Source organism: Hipposideros armiger, unplaced genomic scaffold (genome assembly GCF_001890085.2).
Source record: "Hipposideros armiger isolate ML-2016 unplaced genomic scaffold, ASM189008v1 scaffold_962, whole genome shotgun sequence".
In the NCBI taxonomy this organism is placed as follows: domain Eukaryota; kingdom Metazoa; phylum Chordata; class Mammalia; order Chiroptera; family Hipposideridae; genus Hipposideros; species Hipposideros armiger.
Window position 1 is genome coordinate 169,513 of NW_017732312.1, and position 27,818 is coordinate 197,330.

Consider the following 27,818-nt stretch of genomic DNA (forward strand, 5'->3'; position numbering starts at 1 on the left):
CTCATGAGAACCAACTGAATTTTTGTTATCTCTTTCATTTTATGTGCTTAAACTGTGTACCCCACCCTGTCTTTGCATTCAGTCATGTTTGTTTATTCTGCATCTCATTGCTTTTCTGTCATGATTTTCCTCCACTGCTTTTCTGAAATCATCTGACGAGTTTTTATCTATTCTTGTTGTCATCTTATCTCTTCATTAAAGCTCTGTACCTTCTCTTGAGGATTTTTCTCCTTTAATGAGAGATCATGTAAGAAATGTCTTTGAGACATGGAGAACTTTGTTCTCAACCTTTGCCATGATTCTTTCCTGTGGCAGATGTTGTTCACCTGCCTTTTGCTTCTAATCCTTAACTTCACCTCCTTCTTTTTCTTTCTTCCTTTCTCTTCTTTCTTTCTTTCTTTCTTTCTTTCTTTCTTTCTTTCTTTCTTTCTTTCTTTCTTTCTTTCTTTTTTCTTTTTTTCTTTATTTTTTTCATTAAAAGTTTGTATGGTGATGAATCTCTTCTCAGGTGGGACTGGGAAGAACTGTGTTCTAACAACAACAACAAAAGTGGGAATGGTAGAAGGATGATTAAGTCTTTACTTTGGGTCAGGTTGATTCTCTTGAACACCCTCTCACCTAATCTGTATTTGCTTTGCCTTGGCACAGCTCTCTTCAGTTTTGAAACTTTAAGAAGTCAGTGTACAGGCCCACTGGGTGGTACAAGCCCAGGTAGCATCATTCACATTCATTCTCCGTGGCTCACAGCAAAAACCCATAATGGCAATCGTTCTGTGTCATGATGTGGCAACCACTACTGCCTCTCCCCTTCCCTTTGTCCTGCCTCCCCCTGGTCACTGGCCATCCCTCTGCTGGACCAGTAGGCGATAGGTCCCTGTCCCATGGTCTTCTTCAACTCCCCACCCCTTGCTCTCCTGCATGTTGACCTGGGCCTCATCAGGACACTTTCCCACTTCCCCCTTTAGCCTACCCACGCTCTTGCAACTGATAGCTCCAAGCAAAGCTCATTGCCTAGACGTCTCAGGGCTGTGCACTTTCTTTTAGAAAAGTCTCTTTCATTACCGATTGTGGTCGAAGGAGTTATGTGTAGGTTCTCAGCTTCTCTCATTTTAACACACATTTCACGGTATTTGACAGTGAGGCTTTATGGATTGTGGTTTGGGACTATGGCCATTTCTGTTTTGCATGAAAGAAAGAGACTTTTCTCTGCTTTCCATTCTTTTTGTTATTTAGTGAGCTTTAAAGAAAGAGAACGATTACTTTTTGATCTTTAACTTGAACTAACTCTTGCCCAGCTTCTTGATAAAATAGGACAGGGTGTGGTGGATGACAGATGATCACAGTGTTTTTATACTTCTTTTGTTAAGAGTTGGAGTCTCTCTTGCCTGCCCTTGAGCCCTGGCATTTTCTGTGACCTCCTCAGCTGATAGAAGACAGCAAAAATAATGCTATGATGTTTTTGAGCCCAGGCCTTAAAAAGCTATCAGCACCCACTTGATGTCTCTTGGAATACGCTCTATGAGAGCCATGAGCTGCCGTGAAGGAAGTGAGGCTAACCATGAGACCCCCCATGCTGGAGAGACCATGTACAGGCTCTCTGATCAGCAGTCCTAGTTGAGCTCAGCCTCGCAGCTGTCCCCACAACGTCCAACTATGTGAGTGAAGAAGCAACCTCGGCCCCTCCAGACCAGCCTCTCCACCAGCTGAATACCACTGAGTGACTTCGGTTGACACCACATGGAGCAGAATTGCCTACCTATGAGTCCTGCCTGAATTCCCGACCCATGAAATCAGGAAATATAATATGGTTGCTTTCAGCTGCAAAGTTTTAGGGTGATTTGTTACACAGCAATGAATAACCAGAACAAGAGGATATAAATCTTATTGAAATCACCAATATTCATAGTACTGATGAATACAACCCTTAGGGCACTTATGTCACAAGAGAGATGTAGCCGTGTCTGGGAAACCAGTGAGGGCAATCTATGCACATAGGTGAAAGGCACAGAGGGACCTCCTGGGAAAGGAGTGAAGCTGTGCCTGCTTCAGGGGGGCCAGGCATTTCTGGTGGGCAGTGAGTTGGCTCAGCAGGAGTCTTTTTGCCAAGAATCGTGTAATCCTCTGGAGATGACTGATACTAAGGGAACGAGCATAGGTTTGACCCAGTAACAAAGCCCGAGTAGTTGGAGGGAGTTGGAGCTCTGGCTACAAGTACTGGCTGTTAATTAAAGCCATCCCAAGCCCAGCACAACCCCATAGATACATATCTGTGTCCCAAGGAAGGGTGAGGTTATAAGCAAAAACTGAAAGGGCTGTTTCACTCAACTTGTAAATTAGGTGCAGACAAAAAACATTTGCCCCATATCAATCAGTATGTATTGCAAAGGGAAAAGAGCCATCATTTTCACTTCTGAAAGGACTCCTGGGTGATTGGAGCAGCAGAAGGGTGATGGCCATGCCTAAGCACCCTAAGTGGTCTGCATATCCACACAGCAGTGATGTCCCTACCCAGAGGGCCATCAGCAGAGGAATAAACTACATGGCAGAATACCTGGAGACACTGCTTTGCCTGCTGAGCAATGCGGAGCAGTGCCCAACCTATCCAGCCAGGGCCCCATATGCGGAGGGGCAACGAGAGCACCCAGACCCACCGTGTGCCAACCACCATCAGCCCCGCAAAGTGAGAAGGAGACCAATACCCCGCTAACACGAGCTGAGGGTATCAAGCTGAAGCAGACTTGTCCACGAGCACTTGTGAGACATACCTCTGGGGACTTTCTAAGGCAATAGGAGTCCTACACTAACATGTGATGACAACAAGCCCACAAAATAGGATTGCTAGTGTGAAGACCCCTACTGTACCAGTAAGTGGGATGGGGTGGCCCATGTTGTACATGTCTGGCAGACACCATTCATTCCCTATTCCACACGAACGCTTTCATCCCTGAGCACAGAGACAAAACATTAATGGTGCCCTCTGGAGTTGTGCAGTGTGGACCATGGACCAGGAATGCAACCCAAAATAGGCTACCATCTGTGATGTTAGCTACGTTGCATGTGATTTTAGCACAATTGGAGAACTGGATAGAGTAAACAGTTGTCCCTGGTTCATGGTTTATTATCTGCATCCTAACTTAGCCTGAAAATGTTTGTCCTCTGAAGTACTTTCACATAAAATTGCATTTACATAAAAATGCTTTCAAGAATGAAATCCTATATAAGGATTTCTATACAGGGACTAATTCCTATGTTTCCCTAAAGTTTATGTCAACTAATTTATTAGTCGCTTTGTTTGTATCTTCGGCATCATTCAATGGAAGATTGTTTTTATTAAAATTTAGTATTAAAATATGCCAATTACTTGTAGGGAAATTTTAATTTTATCAGATACTAGGACCAATTCTAAATGCTTATATCAGATTTCCAAATTCCTGTAACATTAATGTTTCCAGTGATGTTCTAGAAATCATTATTTTAAAGATGGCATTACTCATTTTTAGCTATATTAAACTGACTCAAATCCTTACTTGTTTTAAAAATATTTGTACTTATTATTTTATAACTATTTTACTTAAAGAGATTCTTGATCACATTTGATTTTATGGGTTAAAATGCTATGAATCCTTCTGATGTGATGAAATATGAAGTTGGTAGCATAACTTGTGGTGTTGCATTGGTCATCTATTGACTCATGTATTTGTATGTTCGGGCTGCCATAACAAAATGCCACAGACTGGGTAGTTTATAAACAATAGAAATTGGTTTCTCACGGTCTGGAGTGTGCCATTCATTTTCATCACTTGAGGAAGGTGGCCCCTCACAGATCTGGCCATTGAAAAGGTTCATTGTCCCTTTTTATAATCAGCAAGTAACCTGTGGGGGCAACTTTGATCCCCTGGAATAGCTTGTTCGTTAACAACCTACCACCTGATACATTTAACATTTATTGATTCTCTTAGTGCAAGTCAGTTATTTATTTGAATATTTCAAAATGATGATTTAAAAACTGTCATTCTTTGCATATTCATTGGTTAATGTTCATCACAAAGAAGGGATTTTTATCGTCAACAGGAATTAACTACAATTTCTCCTAAAAAGTCAGGGTAAATGCTTAATTCTTTCTTTTTAATTACTAATTTCCTGAATAAAGAAATGGTTCAATAGTCACCTTAAAAAAAAATGCTATGAATCTAGCAAGTATATGTTCTTAAATAGAGCAAAATATAACACATTTTCTAAAAACAAAATTTCCTGAAAAATTCTGCATGTATATCTTTTGATCTTTCTCTTAAAGACATTAGTCTTTAAAAATTTTTATTCTAGAGAGAAAAAATTAACCTAGAGGATTATCAAGAGTCTTAACCTACATCATAAAGGGTGCAAGAAATAGTGCAATATGGCCTGTTTGTTTCTTTTCTTTCAAATTAGCTATGGTCTAGGATTTGTCTGCATCCATTTTTAGTATTGTTGCTATAAGAAAAGACACATTTGCATGGAATTACATTTACTGTTGAATTCTGCAGTGCCTCACAGGAGACAGGACACTGAGCATGGATGATACTAATTTTTTTGCAGCAAAGTAAGCTGCACACGATGCATAGGTTGAATGGAGGGCTGATCAACCATTTTCCCTGAGTGCCTTCACATTTTTAGTCCTCTAAATACATTTTGTCATCACGTCAAAGGCCTGAGTAATAAGTCTATCGAGAGTAACCTGACAAATTTTATCCTTTAAATTAGCTAAAACTTTTAACCAGCTTTCTGCTGGGGAAGAGGAGTGAAATATTTTTAAGATAGTAGACAAGGTTTAGAGCAGAATTTTTCAGTCTTTGAGTAGAATTCAGAATGACATTCCTTTCATTCCTTACTGCCAGGCACTTAGAGTTTTATCTCTGGCTGCTCAGCTGTCTTAATCTTGTTTGCTTCTCCATTTAGTTTTGTAATCTCTGCAAAAAAAAAAAAAGTGCTGTATATAACAATTTTTTAGTTTGGGAGGATTATGATTCACTTTGAAGTTAGATTTTTATACATTTATATAAATACAGCTGGGGTGTTTTTTTTAAAAGTGAAAATATATGAAGTCAAAATGCCATGTTTTATCAAAAAGAAGGAAAGGAAAATAAATATGTAACTATGGCTATTCCAATCTTGGGAATTGAAATTAAAATAGAATATTATTATTTTATGGTTGATTCGTATATAGATTTGACTGTACCACAAGTTGCCTTAAAAAAATTGTGTGTGTGTGTGTGTGTGTGTGTGTGTGTGTGTGTAAAAAATACTACTTGGGCAGCCCAGCTGAAAATGTGGGTGTTGTTCTTTGTCCATGGATAATAGTGTAATTCCCCTGTATTTATTCAAATAAGGTTGAAGGAGGTCTTGAATTCTTTTGGGGCAATGTTAAATTTGATACGCCAATTAAACATGAAAGTAGTTACGAGTAGGCAGTTAGATATTGGACTCTGGACTTCAGGGAGATGTCCACATATAGTTTTTATAAGTCACTTGCTTATGGAGGTATTTAATGCCACTGATGTGGCCACTGAAGGTGAGTGTCTAGGGCAGAGCTCTGGGAGGTTCCAGCATTTAAGAACCCAGCAGACAGAGAGGAATCAGAACCGGAGATTGAGGGCGGCTCTCTGTGGAGGAAGAGCAGGGGAGTGTGGTCTGTTGCAAGCCACATGAACCATGTGTTTCTAGGAGAACAGAAGAAGAATAGTCATCTCTGCCAAACAGTGCTGAAAATTCCGGGAAAATACAGTAACGCAGAATTTGGACACATGAAGTTGTTCAGTGACCTTAACAAAAGCCATCTCAGCAGGGTGGGGTAGAGGGAAGCCCCCAGCTGAGGGAGGGTAAGGAGAGAGGTGAGGCGAGGAAGTAGAGAGACGGAATATGAACTACACTTTCAAGAAGCTCAGCTGTAAAAGGAGGAGAAATGAGGCCAGTAGTGCAGGGATGGAGAGTCACAGGGGAGACTGTTAGCGATAGGAGCTACTAGAGCCCGTTGGAATGCTGTAGAGGGAGAGGTTGATGATGCAGGTGAGCCGGCATCCATACAGCAGTGAGTTCTGGACAAAGCAAGAGCACAATAGAAGGGCTGGCCTCTGCTCACAGCAGGGACAGCTTATCCATGTAACCAGAAGGAATGAGGTGACACAAACATAAAATTCTGTCCACTAGTATAAAAAATATGTGCAATCAAGAAAGCATACAAGGAAACATCAAAATGTTTATAGTGGTCATCTCTCGGTGATAGAGTGATAGGTGATTTTTAAAAAAGTATTTTTTGGCATTTTTCCATTTTTTTTAAACAAGGCATGGATATTATTATTATTTCTTTTTAAATTAAAGTTTATTGGGGTGACAAAACTCATAGACACAGACAATAGTTTGGTGGTTACCAGAGGGTGAAGGGATATTATTTTTATACTTGGGATAAAGTGAATGCAGTAAAGACAATCACACACACTCTCCAGTGACCCTTCATTCCTTGCAAAGGCAAACTCCATAAAACTCCCCAGATGTGTTTGTTCTAAACCAGATCAATTTTCTGTAATGATGTTTGTCCTGCAGATTCTCACAGTGGCACTGGTAACGCAGCAATACCTACTGAAGGAATGGTCCCATTCCCTCTCTGCAACAAAATTCTACTTACAGAAACTGTTTTCTCTGCTCTCTTACTTGTCTCTAAGCTAAGAGTGGGGAGAAGAAATACGTTAGGAACTCTTGACAGATGGAGAATAACCATCAAATATTCTTGCAAACATGGATGTCAATTTTATCTCAACATCAAAAACCAAGTCACTATTTAAAATAATAGAACAGAGAAGTCACATTCACAGCAGAAACAGAGGAGATTTCCCAGTGGGAATGTTTTTCTTCAGTCTCTAGATAACTGATTCCTTTTTAAGAGCCCATGGGCGCACTTTCACCCTGCCTGGAACCACCTAAAAGGAATTATCAGATGGCATATGTTGCTTAAAATTTGCTAATAGCCATAATAAAATCACTTTTTTAGTAGGTTGTGCCTATTGTCCAAATCATCATATACTACTTCTTTTTTTTTTCAGATACTTCTTAATGCAGGCTGCTTCTTAGCTATAAATCAAAATCTATGCTGGAAAAGAACATTTCTTTAATTGTTTCTTGAATAGATAACCCATGTATAGTGAAATAGTGCAAAAATAGTCAGTGAAAAATAGTCTCCTTCTCGCCTGTGTCCCTTCCCAAAGGCAAACAATGTATGTAGTCTCATGTATATTTCTAGGCATATTCTATTTATATACAAACAAATAACTAGACCATTCATGGAAAATGTAACAAGCCTCTTTTAACATTTAATTCAATCATTTAGTACTCTTTATCACTTTACCAAAAACATCAAGGATAGTCAGAGAGGCCTGTAAATGTTAAAAACCACTGAAAATTAGAGGTCAGAGGGAATTTAATATTTTTCTGAAATAAGAGTGGAAGAGATTGGGTTAGAGATTCAGTGTTCAAAACATTTATTTCCGTATCTCTTCCTCCAGCATATCCATTTATATTAATTGAGATATTTAACCTATTCTGCAACTAGCTTGTAAGTTTAGTACTTAACATTTCATAGTTATTTTTTAAAAACAATTTCACTCTTCTAGTCATAATGCATACATTAATCTTTATTTAATACACTCATTTTTTATAAAGCACTCTCTACCCGGTGAGCCACTGATCATCAATAATGCCTGGTCTCCTTCGCCTCCAGACCCTTCTCTTCTCCCCAGATTGCTTGCCTGTCAGAGAGGCAGCAAGCTATGGCTTACACGCCAAATTTGATCTGCTGCCTATTTTTGTAAATGAAGTTTTATTACAACACAGTCATGCCTGTTTGTTTATGTACTATCTATGGCTGCTTTCACGTCATAATGACAGGTTGAGCAGTGGATGCACAGGTCATATGGCCTGCAAAGCTGAAACTATTGGGTTGTCTGAAAAGTCGACATATTTTTCTGTTTTTCGTTGCAAAAATGTGTCATGACTTTTCCAACAACCCAACACTTATTTATCTGGCCCTTCGCAAAGACGTTTGCGATCCCTGCTCTAGAGCGTGGAATCATGGTCATGGTAATGAAATGGGCAAAAGCATTAGAAGAAAGAAAAATCAAGAAGTGATTTTAAATGCGGCAATAACAAAATTATAACGGTACAGAGTATCCTGTAGGAATGTGATAATTTTGTACAAAATCCCTTGGAGTTCATTTATTTCATATGCTTTAGTACTCAAATGGTGAAAATAGTAGGGAGACTACTAGTATAGAGATTTAGAATAAATGAAGGAAGATGCTAACGTAGGTATAGATTTTCATCTGCTTCCATATACAGATGACCCTTGAATAACATGAGTTTGAACTATGTGGCCCATTATACATGGATTTTTTTCAATAAATACATAAAGTACTGTACATGTATTTTCTCTTCCACATGATTTTTTAATAACATTTTCTTTTCTCTAGCTTACTTTATTATGAGTATAGTGTATAATACATATAGGATACAAAATATTTGTTAATCGACTATTTATGTTATTAGTAAACCTTCCAGTCAACAGTAGACTATTAGTTAAATTTTTGGCAAGTCAAAAGTTATATGCAGGGTTTATTTATTTATTTATTTTGAGTTTCTAACTAGCCCATCTTTTTTTTTTTAATTAAAATTTATTGGGGTGACAATGGTTAGTAAAATTGCATAGGTTTCAAGTGTACAATTCTGTAATACATCACCTATCTATCACATTGTGTATTCACCACCCAGAGTCAGTTCTCCTTCCATCGCCAGTTATTTGACCCCCTTTACCCTCTTCTATATACACAATGGACTACTACTCTGCCATAAGAAAAGATGAAATAGTGCCATTTGTGACAACGTGGATGGATCTTGAGATTATTATGCTAAGCGAAATAAATCAGACAGAAAAAGCAGGGAACCATATGACTTCACTGATATGTGGGATATAAAACTGAAAGCACCAAAAGAACAAGACAAACGAAACAAAAACTCATAGACACAGGCAACAGTTTAGAGGTTACCAGAGCGTAAGGGGGGAGCAGGGATAGTATATGCAGATTTTTCACTTCATTGGGGGTTGGAGTTCAGCACCGCTAACCCCCACATCATTCAAGGCTCAACTATATTACTTTTCCAACTTCATCCTTCCTTCCAGCATTGCTAAAAGTTTTATGAACATGGTCTGTACAGTTCAGATTAATACATACCTCTGAAGGTTTGTATATGAAAGAGGAAGGGCTCTCAAAATGAAAAGCGCAATTAAAAGTGTAGTGAGGGCTAGGTGACTATGGCATCTGTCGCTAGAGTCATTGCCAGAGTTGGTCTACTGACCTAGCTTCCTTCTCCACCATCATTTCCAAACTGCACACTTGACTGAAGGGGTCAAACTGCAGATAAATAAAAATTACTTTCCCAAGGCACATCAATGACAGCCTGTATTCCCGTTGGTACTACCAGTTGTGACTTTGTTAATTTAAAGATGGATAAGGAAACTAAAATAAAACGATTGATTACATTTATGTTTAACAAAGGATTGCTAGACTACCCCAGTGGCTCCTGGATTGCCTTAGAAGATAGAGCTTGATATTTACAAGGGTATGTTTAACCAAAGATAAAGCAAATAAAACTGTTGCGTTACAGTAGTGCAACTGAATACTAAAGATAAAAATTTAACATCGAACAGCAATAGTTGTTTCTTTTTTCAGTGTGTGGAAGTGAAATACAAGTGAAGCTGTAATAACCATGCCTGAGGGTATCTGTGACCTTTGACAACACAGAAAGAAAATATTTATAGTCTGAAACTATGTCTCTCCAGTATTACAGAGTAAATGAAAAATATAATCTGGCTAACAAGCTGTACTTTTCAAAAGAGGAGAAGAGTCTTATACAAGGAATCTGACTTTGCTTTCTCCAAGTCTTACAGAAATTTAATATTGAATAAAATAACAAGAATGGAAACCAATTCTATAAAATGAAGGAAAATGTTAGAAGTATAAAATTATCTTGAAATGTGTGTGTATATGTATGATATATATGCTATAGTGAATATATATATATATATATATATATGAATATAATATATATATATTATTTTTCTTTCAGCATTTCAATTGTTTATAACCAGAGTTAAAAAAATAAAATTTGCCTTTGGTCCCACAGTAGATGAATGTTTAGTAAAAGCAAAGTATACACCCCTTTACCCAAGAAATATATTTTAAGCTCCTACCATTTGTGAGAATCTAGTCTAGGAGTTTGGGATATATCAATCAATAGATTTAATAGAAAATAAAAACCCTGTTTTCATGGTGCTTCCATACCAACGGGAAAACCCAGACAATAAATATGATAAATTAGTAAATGATGTAGTATATTAGATGGTAATGCATGCTAAAGAAAAAAAATAAAGCAAGGCAAATTGGATCGGGAGCCCTGGGTTGGGGGTGGAATGGAATTGCAATGTAAAAAAGGGGTCAGCTCAGACCCCACAACAGAGGGAGGTATATTCAATTCTCCAGGCAGAGGAAAGAGCCAAGGTGAGCCCTGGAAGCAGACGTGTGGCAGGAATAGAGGACTGCCAGGAGTGAGCCAGGGACAGTGTTAGGAGGTAAAGTCTGAAACAGTGGGGGAGGGGGCGGGATCTGATTTCAGGGGACCTTTTTCTGAATAACCTGGGGCCATTGGAGGGTACTGACCAGAAAGTGACATAGCTGGTTTATGTTTTAAAAAGACCATTCTCACTATTTGCAATAATCTGAGTCAGAAATAATGGGGGCTTAGAAATCAGGGTGACAAGCAGTAGAGGTTTTATCTCAGAAATAGACATTTCAAGTTTTATTAAATACTCTTTCTGTTTAGGATTTAGAAGGAGATCAGAATATTGTTCAATTGTAAGACAGCCTCTTTTTTTACCCAAGTATCAAGTCAGCAGTCCAAGGCAAACTTTCTGTACTGTTCTTACATATGTTCTGTAGCTTTTATGACATCTAATTTTTTTTCTCCTGTTTCATGGTTCCTAACCTCAGTCACCTCCATCTCAATCAATGGCACCATTATCTCCTCAGTGGAGATGGAGAGATGGAAAGAAATGGACATTTAAGAAGTTTTAAGGAAAATGCAAACAATTTGGTGAGGGGGTAGAGATAGCAGGTGAGGGAGATGGAGATTTCTGGAGATTTCTGGTATGTGCCACTAATTAGATGTAGTGTCAGTCAAGGAGATGAGAAATGCTGGAGGGGTTCCAGGCTTTGCTGCGGAAGAGCATGCTTTGCTTTTTGGATGTTTGGAATTTACATGCACTTAAGACATCTGTAGTTCTCAATAATCATGCCCTCCCCCAGCCCCGTTTCCTCAGCCCCCAACCTCAGGCACTCTAGCACTCTACCTTCTGGCCATGCGCATCATCACTGTCCTGGGCCCGTGCACTGCAGTTGTCACTTCACACAGGCTCTTCTTTCAAATCTGACCACATACCAGTCACCACCCACATATGATTACTCTTCCTCAACTTGTGGAATCCTACTCTTTACCAAGATTAAATGCTAAACTACCAAGAACCATTCTTACACTACTTCACCAGAATGGAATTATTTACTCCTTGCTGTTCCCATAACAATTTTCACTTCAGTTCTGACACTTGCCATATGCCCTGTGTTGTTTTAAATGCTTGTGTTTATATCTCTCATTAGATTAAAACTCAGTGGAATACAGGGTCTGGATATTATTTCACATACAGTAATCCCTCAACACTTAGGACAATGCCTTTCACATAGCAGGGTCTCAGTAAATATTGTTGGATTGAATTGCACACTTAGGTTTTTATTAAAATCATGCCAGTCTGAGAATATTCTAAAGAAAATGCCCTTCCAAAGTCTGTAGCTATCACTTCCTATAAATGTGTATTTTTTAACTATAAAAAAATTCTGCATTACAATTCTGTCTGGTATTTGGTATGTAGTTAAATCTAAGAAATCAATGTATGCATATTTTTAAAAATTATTTGATGCTGGAAAAATGAAAGTTAATCAGAACAATAATCAGTCATGATTGATTAGATATTCATGAATGTATAAAGTTATAGAAATATTTTAGATGTTCTTGTGAAAATATACTTACTTTTAAGAAACACCCAATATTACACTAAGAAAAATCATTTAAAGCTATTACTTACCCAAAAAAACTCCAGAGGCTTTAGTTTGTTTCAGGCAAACATGGATATCATATTAACATAGTGATGAAGATTGGACTGGACATCTTTTTTGAAAAATAATCATTTATTCATTCTACATATATTTATTGAGTACCTACTATGTTCCAGATACTGTTTTAGGTGCTTAGGAAACATTAGTGACCAAAAGAGACATAAGAAGATGTAAAATATTGCCACAATTGCTGGTTCTTTTTTTATTTTAATTCATAGAATATACTTTAGTTTTTCTTAATCATTCATTACAATTTTAATAGCTTTTAAAGTGTTTAACTCATGGAGAAAACTTTTATAAACCAATTTTATGCATCTGAATTAACAATGCATGTTTTATGTATTTGCAAAACCCATGTGAACAAATATAGCTATGTCAATTAGTCGAGTAGTATTTGAAGCAGTAGCTAGTTGTACCTCCTTGATTTTAACATATTCTTCTTCAGAAATGGACCTGTCCTGACATACGAGTACTAGCTGAAATTGTATTAACTTTTTATATATTTACCGTTAAGTCTTCCATCAGATTGTGTGCTCCATGTGGGCGGGGCCTTATCTGTTGTCTTAAGAGCTTTACCCTTGCTCCTAAACAGTTTGTGAAACAAATTAAATGCTCCAGAAATTTAAATATTGTTAAATGAATGTATGTAGTAGTGGATGTTGAAACGTGTACAATTTAAGGCTCTACCGTGTGTTTGTGGGGGTGGTGGTGATGATGGTGGTGGTGGAGGTGGAGAAGTCTAACAAATCAGAACAAGAATGGAAATATCGTATTACCCAACCTGGTTCACTGAATTTTGCCACAAGGCTGTACCCATCACAAACTTGCTGACCTCACTTTTCAGAATTCTTAAAATTAAGGGAAATTGGACTGCATTATATTTAACTGTTCTCACACTTACATCCTATGATCTTCTATATTGTTAATTGTGTAGATTTTTAAAGGCTACTTTTAAACCTCAACAATAATACTACTGATGCAACTAATCATGCCACTCGAAAGAGTAAAAATGTGAGTCACTCACTAGTGCCACTTTGTCATGGCAGCTATCACCACTATCTTTTTTTTATTTTTTGGCCTCATTTTTTCCATAATCTTTAAGGTACAACCAAATGACAGCAACACTGACCATGCTTTCCAGAGCCACCCTTTGCGATGGCCCTGCCTAGCAGTAATTGGTGATGCAGAAATACATACACTTATGAGAGAAATACAAATAGGCAATTCCAGTGCCAGGAGGCTTTTCCACTTAAAGTGACCTCAACCCTGAACCAGCGAGAGATGGGAGGGAAGTTTGCTGGAGCCAAGGTGTGCTGAATAACCACGTACCTTTTCACCACGTTCCTCCAGCACCTGACTAGGCTTCTGCTCTGTGGCCTGTAAAATCAGCCTTGAACACTGCAGTGAGAATAGGGAGGAGAAAAAAAGAAAGAAAAAGTGGTTTGCCTCATTTCCCAATGTCTGATAAAATGCATAATTCCTGCCAAGATCCTACCATCAGGGTATACACAGGATTTTATAATAATAAATATAATAAAATCCTTCATAAATGATGTTCTTGAATCCTTCATCAGCAAGTCCTGGGCCCACATCCTTCTCACTGTCTTTGTTCCATTGATGTCTCATGTCTTTATAGTTCATGTTTGTTGAGGGCAGAGAGGACATCTATGGAAAGAGAAGAGAGTGAAGACAACTAAATATAAAGTAAATAGAAATTTAAAATATAATTAGATATAAATGAAAAGTAAATATTAAATATAAAGTAAATGAGGACTGAACCCATGACCATAGAAGTAATAACAATAATAATAGTTCAAATTAGTAAACATAGGAGGCATTGAATGAGTTACTTTACATGTACTATATAATTTAATTTACAACAGCCTTATGAAATAGGCTATTATCCTTTCTATTTATATCTGAGGAAGCAGAGTAAGTCACTTGCCCAAAGCTACATATCTAGTAAGTGGTAGAGCCGCTTAATTGGAATAATAATAGCTATTATATTAAGCATTTCCATATGCCCATTCTAATTAAGCATTTTACAGGAAATAATCCATTTTGTTTATCATCACAAATTTTTTTGATTTTTGAGCTGAGCATTGTGATTTCTACAGCCCCTGCTGTTAGCTATTATTTGGTGTCATTAATACCATGACCTAAACAGAGGAAAGGATTTATACAGCTTCAGAAGTAACTTTTGATTTTCCATATAACTGTCTTGGAATTTAGTGTCTAATAATTTATCAGTCAATCCCTAATCCTACCTGACTTTATGCCCATCATTTCCATCTACTCGTCCATGCCCCACATCCTTCAGCCCCTCCACCCTTTAATTAGAGAGAAATATTAATAATGGAACCGTACTCTAGAATAGGGCCAAGCCATCTTCACAATTACCCTGGTAAATTCAATATAAATAGTAAAACCTAGTTTTTCAAAATCATAGAAAATGACTCCACAATTTCTCTTCAGCATGAAGCACTCAGCCATCCCCCAGATAATATACATTTCAGTACACAAATTTATCAAACCCTTTAGGTCAACAAATTTTTAAATTCCAGGATTGGAAGAGGCAACCGAGATGAGATGAGTTAGCAATTTGGGTATCATTGATCTAGCTAAGGTGGTTATTAGCTTTCATCATTTTTTGGTGATAACATGTTTTTTAGGAAATGATGATAGTGATAGAAGTGAAGGGTTTTTTCCCATTAAAAAATTCATCTACCCAAACTGAAATAGACAAGCCTAAAATCTTTGTGCTACGAGATTACCATCGTAATATCCCGTGGTATCTTATTTTCAGTGTTCTTTTTATTGAGTTTCAGGAGTTCTTTATATATTAAACATATTAATCTTTTGCCCATCATACATATTGCAAATATTTTTCCCATTTTCTCTTTTAACTTCTGTTTTTATTATACTTATATTAAAATTGTTATCATGTCAAATCAATTTCATTTTATTCATTCTGTTTTCTATCTTATCATGATTACGTATTCCATCCCTACCCTCTTATTACACAAGTTTGTTTATTTTTTATCTTCTCCTAGAACTTTTATGACTCCATTTTTAAATATATAAGTTTTTTAATCCCTCTGGAATTTATTTTTACGTAAAGTACACAATTCCTAAATTTTTATTTAGCTGCTCAAGCATAATTCCTTGAGGTTTTTCCTTCTCTACTAATTTAAAATGCCGCATTAATCATATAATATATTCTTAAAATATATGATCCTAAGTTATGAAGTGTTCACTACTATAATTTTAATTGTTCTTAGGTGTCTTTACTTAGTGATGATGTTTATTTTGAGAGTATGGTAAAATGATTGTTTTCTTCACTGGAATATGCTACCCCCCTCAATGTTTTCACACTCTACCCTTGGATTAAAATATTTCATTGGCTTCCCATTGTGCCTGGAGTCCAGCCTCACCATGGACTTCCAGGCCTCTTACTGTTCCAGCTGCCGGGTCCGTCCCCGAATCCAGGAACATAGCATACTCTCCCCTGCCTCCATTCATACTCTTCCCCCCTTTTCCCATCAGAGAGTCTGACAGCCTTGCCAGTCTTGGGTACCTATAAAAGACTAGATTTCATATTTTCCATTAAAACTGTGAATCACAGAACCGAATCCTGTGAATATTAAAAGTGTGTTGTGGTAAGAGATGAGGACGGTGGGTCAGACAGGCACCTGAGCTGCACTGTTTTAAGAGGCTTGTCGGAAATGGTGGGATGTGAACTAAAAGGACAGGGCATAGGACTGCTCACTCGTGGAGATACTACTCTTTGCACACTGGCTGCTGGGGTAGAGCTCACTACTGTGATTCAGTACTGTTCAATTCAGTTGCAAAATTGTATTTTACATCTTTGTATCCTTAATGCCAGGCATAGAAAGATAAATAACCCTTCGTTTCTCCCACAATTTCTCCCCGTCTGGCAGGAACGATGAATATATTGTACATATACTTAATTGAATGAGACTGTACTAATAGTGTATTCTCTCTGGAAATTCCTGCAACAACTTCACAGAGAAGGTGATATTTAAGTCTGATTTTGCATAAATAGAATTTTGCCAGACATGGAAGGAAAAATAATTCCAGGCAGAGAGTACAGAATGAGCAGAGTACAGAATCTTGAAAATACTTGACGTATCGGGGAATGTTCTGAACAGAGATGATGGCTGATGATACTGGAAAGGTTGTTTGAGGCCAGATTGTGAAGGTCCGTGAATTCCATGCCAGAAAAATTTGAAGTTGTACTGTAGATAATGGGGAACCATCTGAGACTTTTAATCGTCACGGTAAAATCTTTGCTATATTTTTGGAAGCTAATACCAAAAGCATCATGGAGGACAAATTCACAGGAGTGGAAGAGTGAAGGTACCAGCCAGACAAATATTGATCCTTTTATTCTTCATCGTCTCCTTGTCAATGTCTAGGAGCAGCCTTTAGCTGCCAAATCGGATGAAAAATTCAGGGCTCTTCACTTAAATCAGTGGATAGTTGGATTTCTTTTTCTATTTTCTTAAAAATAATATATGAGTATCTTTGGACATGGGGGATAAATAAAATGATACTTGTTGAGTTCAGCAAATGTGGAGACAATGTGCCGACTAACTGTGTGCCCCAATCCCGTGCCAGAAATCATGGGGGATAGGAATTTATTCATTCAACAAACATCTATTGAGGACCTACTATGTTCTAAATGATCTGCTTATTCCTGGGATACAATGGGGAACTAAAGGCACATAGTCTTGTGTAAAGGATTTAAATATTAACTAAATTATCCATATGCATAAATGCATAATTATAAATTTTTGTAAATGCTACAAACATCATTATGGAGGAATCTAATAACTGCAAATAGGAGTAAAACTATTCCTACTATTAGGTACAAGTCTTAGATATATTATTTGCAAATATTTACTCCCAGTCTATGGCTTTATTTTTTTTTCTCTTAGGTTAGAGTTTTAAATTTTAATAAAATCCAACTTATCATTTTTTATCTTCCTTGGATGGTGTTTTTGGTGTTGTATCTGGAAACCCATATCCAAAGCTAAGGTTATCTAGATGTTTCTCCTATGTTATCTTCTAGGAGTTTTATTAGAGTTTTGAATTTTATGTTTTAAGTCTTTGATCCATTTTGAGTTCATTTTTATGAAAGGTGTAAGGTTAATGTCTAGACACATTTTTTTTTTGCATGTGGATGTCCAGTTGTTTCACCACCATATGTTGAAGAGATGTCCTTATCCTGAGGAAGTTTACAATCTAGTAAAGGGAATTCGATAGGTACACTAATGATTGACTGAAATAACTGAGATGTTTGTCCTGAAAGATGTATAGAATTATACTGAGGGGTTTAATTTGAGGTGGACTGTGAAAAATGAATAAAGTTTCACCACATAGATGGGGTTGAGGAGGAAATAACAAAAACAAAGGACAAACCTTATGTATTTTTTAAAAGATCACTCTGCCTCTGGTGTTGAGAAGAGTATAAGAAGGCAAAGGTGACAGGAGAGAAACTACTTGAGAGGTTATTGGGATTCAATATGGTGGAGGAGATGGTGGTAAGAAATGTTTGGTTCTAGATATAATTAAATGATAGAGCTGAATGGATTTGTATGACACATGAGGTGTATGAGAGAAAGAGAAGACCAAGGATCACTCTTGGGGTTTTTGCCTGAACAATAGGAAGAATGGAGTCACCATTTACTGGGATGAGAATCAAGGGGCTGGGGTATTCACCAGCGTGGTTTGGAATGTGTTAAGTCTGCCTATGAGACTTCCAAGTGAAGTGATGAGTAAGCAGTTGGATTCTTACATCTTGAGATCAGCAGAGTTGTCAGTACATGAGTGGTATTAAAAGCTATGAAATCAGGAAGTGACTGTAGGTAGAGAAGAAAATAGCCCCAACAACCAAAGCTTGGGAGACTCTAAAATGTGACAGAAAGATGTGGAAGAACCAGAAAAAGACACTTAAATGGAGATGCCGGTCAGTTAAGGAAGGGAATCGAGAGGTGTACAGGAAGCGAAGATGGATGTATTCAAGAAGGAGTCTGTTATATGCTGCTGATAGGTTATGTAAAACAAGGATTAGAATAACCACTGGATTTAGCAACGTGAAGGTCATTAATGTCCTAAAGAAGCTGTTCACATGGAGTATAGCAATGATAGCCTAACTGAAATGGGTTTTCTTAATGGATGGAGAGAAATTGAAAAAATTAAGCATAGAAAATTATTTTGAGAATTTTTGCTATAAAGCAAGGAAATGGAATAGTAGATGAAGAAAAGTCAGGGAAGGGCATCATTGTTGGTTTGTTTTTTGAGATAGGTGCTATAACTGCTGAGAGGGGAAAATGAGTGACGTAGGAGTGAGAGAGGAACCAGCAAGAGTGATGTCCTTGAAAAAGTGAGAAGGGACAGAGTCTAGTGCACAATAGGAGGGCTGGATGGAGATAGAGGTGGGACAGTTTATCAATAGCGACTTAATTCTCTAAGCAATGAGAAAGCATTCAAGTTTACTGAGTGAGTGGTGTGATTCTTATTATTCCTCACTATTTATCCTTTTCACTTTTACTAATAGACAAATTCAAATGCTTAAAAGTATGCCCAGAAATATACATGGAAAATACAATTTTGGTAAAAGTAAAGTGGATGATAATTTTCGTTCCAGAAAAGTTGAAACAAACCCTTGTGTTTATCTCTGCAATTTCTCTGGCCTTCATGTCAAATTAAGATCCTAATGCTGTTAGTGAAAGTTGCTGGAATGTTTTACTTTGAAAATAAACTTCCTAGTGTCTGAAATCAATTTTCTATATACACTTAACCTTTTGAAAATCCACAATGTGGTTTATTTTGTATTCCTCTTAAATTTTGTTGAGCAATGATTTTTTTTCAATTACGTTCTTTGACCACCAATGGCCTGACACTACCTCTGACAAAATTGGAAATCAAATGAATTCCAATCTCTCTGACTCACCACTTTGTAGCAGATTAAATCACACTTAGGTTTTGGGGGAAGCTTTAAAACAAATTATATAGGGTAGTTCTTGATAGAAATAATGAACTCTTTTGATCATCCATGAAGTATGTTTGACAAGTTGTGTTTTTCCAATAGAGAAGAGAAAACAAACAGATCAAATACATTAGGTTACTTTCTGGTAAATAGTTGTCATTGCATTTTAATAAATCGGCTTTATAGAAGGTTTTAAGTCTCATATGAATCTAAAACTTACTTCCATTATGATCAGTAATAAGTTCTCAAATCAAAAAGGGTTTTTCTCTTTGTATTGCTCCACAGACATGAGCGTATTCACACCAAGAAGAGTAACTTCAGCAGATCTCTAATTTCTGGTCTGAAGGATGTAGATGACTTGGCAACCCTAGAAGTTTTGGATGAGGTAAGAAACTCAGTTTAATTGACCATAAACATTCTAGATTTTTTTTAATTTATAGAAGTGATGCGAGCAGGAGGTTATTTGAATAGCATCTGTATGTATCATGCTTTCTTTGTCTCTTAGCTTCCTGATTCTCCTATCTTCAGTTTTGATACATGTAACTCAAATTTCCAGATAGCTCCAGCCTGGTGTCAGTTTTTTTTTCTTTTTTTGATACTCAAATTACAAACGTTTGTGTTCCCACTAGCATGAGTTGCTTATAGGTTATAGACCCTATTCCCCTGAATTCTTTTTAGGAGTTTCAAAGGGATGATTTACTGAGGTCAAAAACTAGCCTCCTACAACCTCCTTGTGGCATCCTTCTTCTTACTCCTCTCCTGTTGAGCTCTCAGTGACAGTATCTAGAGGCCTCCAAGATCCCTCCAAGATCCCTCTGGCAGTTACCACAGCCAGTGGTCGCCCTCGTAAAATCACAGAGCGCCTGCTCTCACAGAGCTAACCTTTCAGGGCATTGAATTCTGCTTGAAACTCCTTATCCCTGTGACCTCAAAAATTGTTCTAACATCTCTTGTGAAGGTACACATCCAAGCCAGGAAATTATAGTTTCAGCCTCCTTTCCCCGCATTCCCCTTTATGCTAGATCATGAAGTCATTAGAGAAATGAATAGTTCTTTTCAGTAAAAGATTGGAATCTCTATCCTGCTTAATCAATAGATTTTTATTTTTTTAATACTTCTGATACATGCCTGAGCATTTTGCACAGAAATGCAACAAATTAGGAGACATTTTTCTGAGCAGAAGTAGTCATTTGGTAAATTTAGGGTTGCATAAAAACTCAAGTACTTCCTCAAAATAATCTCTCTTGTGAACATCAAACATCTTATAATCAAATAGTGTTTGCACATCCAAGATTGCCAAAACCTTTCTGAATCCTTATGTGTCAAATTTTCCAAAGATGTGAATTCCTAGGCTTTTGGATTATAAAGAAAGCTTTGCTGATCTATATTGCTGACATGTTGTGTTAAACACTGGGTTTGTTTGTTTCTATTGTCTGTGCTTTCTGTTTTGTCTCTTTTTTGACCTAAGATCTTTTGTTCCTCTCTTGTGTCGTGTACTATAAATGATGATTTCTGCTGCTATTAAAATTGATTCCACATACTCATGATTTAGCAACTATGACAGTTACTTTTCTGAACTTTCATTCTGCCTCATAAAACCAAATGTCTAAGCAAAGGACTAGGACGTTCCACAGAGTGACTGAATAACTTCAATTTGCAATAGAAGCATGTTCACTGTATCTTCCCTTTCTTTTTCTAGTGTTCTTTCTGTTTATTTCATCTTCTGCATCTACTTGTTTCCCTGCAAGCATTACATATATATGTATATTGCTATAATACTGTATAATATATATATATAATATTATATATGTATAAAATATTTCTGTAATATCAAATATGTCCTTTGGAAAACACCGGTAACAATGACATCCTTCTATGGCTCTCAAAACTAAAGAAAACAGCTGTCGGTGAAAATTTAGTTGCTGACCCATTGTTATACTTCTTACAATCAATACGTCTATTTCTTTCTGAGCCTTGGTCCAGATTCCAGATGTTTTATTTATTACTGTTTAGTTTTTAAATTGTAATTGACCATAAATGATTTTTAAGAAAGAATTTATTTTTGATCTATTATAGAATACAGTCTCAGAGCAGCTTGAGAAGTGTTATTCCAGAGATCAGATTTATATGTATGTCGGAGATATACTCATTGCTCTTAACCCTTTCCAGAGCCTGGGTCTTTATTCCACAGAGGTATGTGGTGTGTCTTGCATTTCTTACTTTGTACTAATATTTATACTTTTTAGATATTCAAATTAATTTAAATGATGCCAAAGAAAGTTTTATTCAGAGCCTTGAATAAACAGTTAAGTAATTATTGTCAAAACATAGAGATGGGAAAAATAGAAAAGGAATCAATCTGATTGTATAATAGTATGTGCTCTTCGTTTTTCCAATAGTATGTGGCACAGAGTTCATTAGTTCCAGTTATTGGTAATTTGGTCAATACTAGGTATCATATTAATAAATAGATGCCTACAAAAATGTATATTTAATGTCTATCTCTGAACCAGTAAGGGAGAGTCAAAAGTATAGTAATTACATTGTTTCTGTTGGTAATATATACTTAATGGCTATAAATCTTGTCATGAATTTAACTATTCCTTTTGACATAGTGATTCATTTTTAATATCAGACAATGTGTGTTTTGTAAATGTAAGTATATAATAATAGATTATTCAACCCCTAATGGTTTAAGTATAGAATAGGTTTTTGGAATTAAACTAGGCTGTTTTTCATTTTTTTAGTATGTACAGAGGGTGCCAAAAAAATGTATACACATTTTAAGAAAATAAAAAACTATTAAAATTGTAATACTCAATATATACTGATAACAAAAGATGAATACAAGTCATGTTTGACTTCTGCAATTACAAGGGGTGCTCAAAATGGTTACCATTAGCGTAATTTTAATACAGTGTTTTCCTTTCTTAAAATGTGTACACATTTTTTTGGCACCCTTTGTGTGTGTGTGTGTGTGTGTGTGTGTGTGTGTGCGTGCGTGTGTGTGTAGACTTTATTATGAAAAATTCATGCTTTCATTAACCTTATAAAGCTATAAGACTATGATGAATAATATTATATCTAAAACAATTTTACTAGCAATAAAGTTGATCTTATAACGTAATTGGTTTGCATCTTTTGGTTCTTGTCAAGATAAAGTTTTTAACCTGTCAAAGTCAAATTTTTAAAAATTTTTACTAAATTTATTGAGGTGACATTGGTTAGTAAAATTACATAGCTTTCAAGTGTACATTTCTATAGTACATCATCTGTATATTGCGTTGTATGTTCACCACCCAAAGTCAGTTCTCTTTCCATCACCATGTATTTGACCCCCTTTACCCTCTGGTAATCATTGTCTTTGTCTATGTTTTGTTTGTTTGTTTGTCTTGTTCATTTATTGCTTTCAGTTTTATATGCCACATATGAGTGAAGTCATATGCTTCTCAACTTTTTCTGTCTGACTTATTTCGCTTAGCATGATAATCTCAAGATCTATCCATACTGTTGAAAATGGCACTATTTCATCTTATGGCTCGGTAATACTCCATTGTATATATATGTACCACATCTTCTTTATCCAATCATCTATCAAAGGACACTGTGGTTGTTTCCATGTATTGGCCACCATGAATAATGCTGCAATGAATATTGGGATACATACCATATTTTGCCATGTATTATGTGCACCTTTTTGCCCAAATCTGTGAGGGAAAAACAAGGATGCGCATTATACATGGGTAGTACTAACTGCATGTGTACATAAATGTTTTTAATTCTTTAATTTATCCTTATGAGTTAAAAGTATAACTCTAGAAATCAATAACACTATACATGTGCAAAATAATACCCTGGAATGCGATAATTGGTTTTGTTGAACTTACATCAAACTTGGAACAACGAAGAGTTCTTGGCCTTCTGTGATGTGTAAATATCATAAATTTGTTACCAGTACATAAAAGTTCTCTTACCTTGCATCTGTTCTCCTATTTTGTAATTATTTGTTACATAAAATTTCCTGTACCATAATATGTTAAAAAAATAAATGCTAAAATTCTTTTATAATACAAAAACAAATACCTAAATGTAAACAAATAAAAATTTGAATTAAAAAATTAAAACAAAAGATTTTTTCTCTGAAAGTTTAGGCCAAAAACGTGGGTGCACATTCTAAACTGCAAAATATGGTATATCTTTATGGATACATTTTTTCAGATTTTTTGGGTAGATACGCTAAAGAGTGCTGTGTTGTATAATAATTCTATTCTAAATTTTTTCTAGTCTTAATAATTTTGATATGATGTACTTTTATTTGCATGTATTTCTATGTATCTTTTGATCTCTCCTTTTATTTCTTCTTTGACCTAGTTATTCTTTAGTAGCATGGTGTATAATCTCTAAGTTTTCGTGGTTTATCTTGCTTTCTGTTTGCAGTTGATCTCCAGTTTCAAAGAATTGTGGTCAGAGAATATGCTTGGTATGACAGCCTTCTTAAACTTGCTAGTTTTGTGTCCCAACATATGGTCTATCCTTGAGAATGTTCCATGTATACTAGAAAAGAATGTGTAGTCTGATGTTCTAGGATGAAAGGCTCTAAATGTTAATTATGACCATTTGATCTAATGTGTTATTAGGGCTGATATTTCCGTACTTATTTTCTGTTTGGATGACCTATTCACAGCTGCTAATGATGTATTTAGGTCCCTTACTATAGTTGTGCTCTGGTCAAATTTTCCCTTTAGTTCTGTTAGTAGTTGCTTTGTATATTTTGATGCTCCCTGGTTGGAGGGCATATATATTGATAAGTGTTATGTCTTCTTGTTGTATTGCCCCCTTTATTATTCTGAAATGTCCTTCTTTGTCTCTTGTTACCTTTTTTATCCTGCAGTCTGTTTCATCAGATAGAAGTATGACTACACCCTCTTTTCTCTGGATACCATTCGCTTGGAGTATCGTTTTCTACCCTTTCACTTGGAGTCTATATTTGTCCTTGGAGCTGAAATGTGTCTCTTGAAGGCAGCATATGGTTGGGTTTTGTGGGAGGGGAGGTTTCCTTGTTGTTGTTTGTTTGTTTGTTTTAACTTTTACCCTCCCAGGTCCCCTCAAGGGAAGCCCATTTCACAGGGGAGGCAAAGTGATTTCATTCATTGGTTCACATACTCAGCAAGCATCTAGTTACCAAGCCAGGTGCTGGGGTGAGAGCCTCTGTTCTAAAGTTGTGTGTGTGTGTGTTTGTGTGTGCGCGCACGCACAAGTGCATGAGCTCTCATGTGTCCTGGGGAAGGGGAATTGACAATAAACAAGCAAACAAATGACTATGAAAATTTCAGGCAGCGACAAAATGCTATAAATACAATAAAACGGGTGTTGTGAGGGAGAGGGACTTAAATATTAACTGCAGTGAAAGGGAAGCTAGAATTGGCTCTGCTGTTAAGCTCTGCCAGCTGCGTTCCTGGGGCACTTTTTAAAGACCTGGGGTCATTTCTAGGTTCCCCCACCATCACAAGGGCCTGAGCTGGTGTGGTCCAAGTAGGGGAGGCAGTGTGTAGGGTTCTTGGGCCCATATGTCTCCACAGCACCAACTTCTCACAGTGAACCCAAAAGGCCAAGTTTGGGAGGCAGGTGGGTGAGGAGAGAGCCTGCCTGGTTTCTCTGCGCATCTCTAAGTTCTCGCTGTTCCAGGCACTAAACCTGAGGCTTCTAACTAACCCTTGGAGCCTGGTGAGGGTTTCTTGCACTTGTGACCTTCCCCACTCCAGCACAGAGAGGACACTGGATTCTCTCCACTTCCCCACGGGGAGATGGCGAAGCCCAGAGACGCCAAGTGATTCATCCTAAAGTTACACAGCAAATCAGCTCCAGAGCCGAGTGCTGGCCTGCCTGGCCCAGCCAGGCTGATTTCCATTTCTAAGGGCAGCTCAGATGCCAGGTGCTGCCAAGGGTATGCAAGTCCAGGGCCATCCCGACAGCTCCCTCAAATAACGGGTGGCCCCTTCCTTGGTGGAAGAGGGAAGTGGTTGGTGGGGGCACTGGTATCTGCTTAAACCTGGAGAAAGGCCTCCAGCACCAGCTTCGCTGAAGAGAAATGAGCTTTCTAGGAAGCTGAGTGCAAAGCAGGCACTTTCCCAATCTGGTGGACAGCAAGTCCCAAGCTGACCCCAGGAGCCCAGCCCAAGGGGTTGCAAGTCTCCTGAGGAGGCATGGGACTGGTCCCTGGTGGAGAAGCTGACTCCAGATGGGTGGAAGCTGCCAGCCCCCAGAGATGTTCCAGAGGAGGGAGGCCAAGCTCCAGCTGGGCCAGTGCCCTCCAGAAGGGCAGCGCATGAGGGTGTCGGGATGGTTCATGCTGCGGCCGCAGACTGGCTGCATGTTGCAATGTCCGGTGGCGTTTGCAGCATCCTCTGTGTGTGTGCAGCTGGGTAACCTCAGGCCAGCGTGGAGGAGTGTGTGTGGCTTGTAGGCTGTGCCGCCCAGAGGCTGCTGGCATCTTGCTTCTCACTGACAGCTCTGGGTTCAGCTACAGTTCAGCGGCGCCCATGACATCACCATGTTTGTTTACTGCTGGGCCTTTCCATCATTTTCCAATCCTCCAAATGCATTAGGGTTTTGTTTTTTCATCCAGTCTGCTCTGTGCCTTTTTATTGGTGAGTTCGGTCCATTTACATTTAGGGTGATCATTGATATATGAGGATTTCCTATAGCCATTTTATTTTTTGTTTTCTGATAGCTCAGTGTCTCCATTATTTCTTTGCCTTTGTATTTCTGTCTTTTATTTTAGTTTGGTGGTATTCTATGACGTTTTCCTCTGTTTTTCTTTTTTTTTTGTTATGTATCTCAGTTCTGGATTTTTTTTTGAGTGGTTACCATTAAATTTATGTAAAAGAAAGTTTCATATATACAGTAGTCCTTTTTCCTCAGCATTCTTCCTATCTCCATTCCCCTTTGCGCATTCAGCACTTTACCCCTCCCCTTTTGTGTTTTTGTTGTCACAAATTATTCCTATTTATGCTATGAGTTCATTTCTGAGTTGCAGTAGTAAGTTGTCTTCTCTTTTTCTTTTTTCATGTTTTTATCTCCTTTACCCTTTTATGTTATGTTTCAGTGTATAGTGTCCTGTTTTGTGTAGAGGTTGCCATTTCCTGCTTCTGTCTGTTAGTAATCTAACTCATGGTTTTGTATCCTTTCGTCTTTTTGTTTCAGGTAGAATGACCCCCTTCAGTATTTCCTGTAATGCAGGCCTTGTGGTGCAGAAGACCCTCAGCTTTTGTATATCTGAAAGGTCTTTATTCCTCCTTCATATCTAAAGGGTAACTTTGCTGGATGTATTATTCTTGGCTGGTAATTTCTCTTTTTCAATAGTTTGCATATTTGATTCTACTCCCTCTTGGCTTGTAGTTTCTGCTGAAAAATCTGACAATAATCTAGTGGGCCTTCCTTTGTAGGTTACCATCTTCAATTCCCTGGCTGCCTTGAGAATTGTTTTTTTGTCATTAACTTTTGACAGTTTCAGTATAATGTACCTTGAAGAAGGCCTTTTAGGATTGCGGTAATTAGGTATTTACTTCTTGGAGTCAAGGATCCAGCTCTTTCCACAGGTTTGGGACGTTCTCATCAACAATTAATATTTGTTTGAATAAGCTCCCTGTTCCCTTCTCCCTCTCTTCTCCTTATGATATACCCATTATTATTATACTGCTCTTCTGATAGAGTCAGAAAGTTCTTGTACAGTTCTTTCATCTCTTTTTTTTGTTTGTTTTTTTGTTTTTGGAGGGCACAGCTCACTGGCCCATGTGGGAATCGAACCAGCAACCCTGGTGTTATGAGCCCATGCTCTAACCACCTGAGCCAACTGGCGGCCGCCCTCTTTCATCTCTTTTAACTCTCAAGTCTCTCTCTTCTTCCATCTGTGTCATTTCCAGATTTCTATCTTCGATGTCACTGATTCTTTCCTCCATCTGGTCAGCTCTATTCCTAAGCGTACTATTTTATTCTTCATCTCTTTTATTAAGTTCTTCAGCTTCATAATTTCTATTTGGTTCTTTTTAAAATTTTCAATCTCTTTGGTAAAGTATTCATTTTGTTTGTTAATTTTATTTTTGAGTTCATTAAACTGCCCATCAGAGTTTTCTTGCATTTTATTGAGTTTTTTTCAGAACTGCAATCTTGACTTCTCTGTCACTTCAGTCACATATTTCCATGTCTTTACGTTTATTTTCTGGAGATTTTTCATTTTCTTTCTGAGCTGCATTGTGACTTTGGTTATTCATAGTAATGGATGGCTTATTTCTCTTCCTAGGCATCTACAGGAATGAATTCTGCAGCAGGTTGATATGAAGAGATCTTTCTTTTGTTTTCCAGTAGGTAGCACTATAGGGTTTTATTTTCTCTTGCCATGTTTTAGCTTCTCACGGTAGCAGATATCCTGAGGAGGTGCGCTTCTCTTCTATGATCATGTTGCCTCATTTTCTAGGTATTACCTCTATCAGAGGATGTAGTGGGAGATGGGGTTCTGAGCCCCTGAAATCCCAGTGCTGCCCCTGCATCCAGATGCAGAG

The 27,818-nt window shown here is 37.4% G+C and overlaps 1 protein-coding gene across 2 annotated transcripts in view; it reads left to right on the forward strand.

The window, feature by feature from the left end:
- Positions 1-27,818, forward strand: part of MYO3A (myosin IIIA) — a 231,473-nt gene that overhangs the window by 86,896 nt on the left and 116,759 nt on the right. For both annotated transcript variants that reach the window (XM_019630872.1, XM_019630873.1), the window contains exons 11-12: positions 19,546-19,645; positions 21,337-21,453. In XM_019630872.1, the coding sequence (XP_019486417.1) occupies positions 19,546-19,645; positions 21,337-21,453 (217 nt within the window). The remainder of the gene's footprint in view (positions 1-19,545; positions 19,646-21,336; positions 21,454-27,818) is intronic.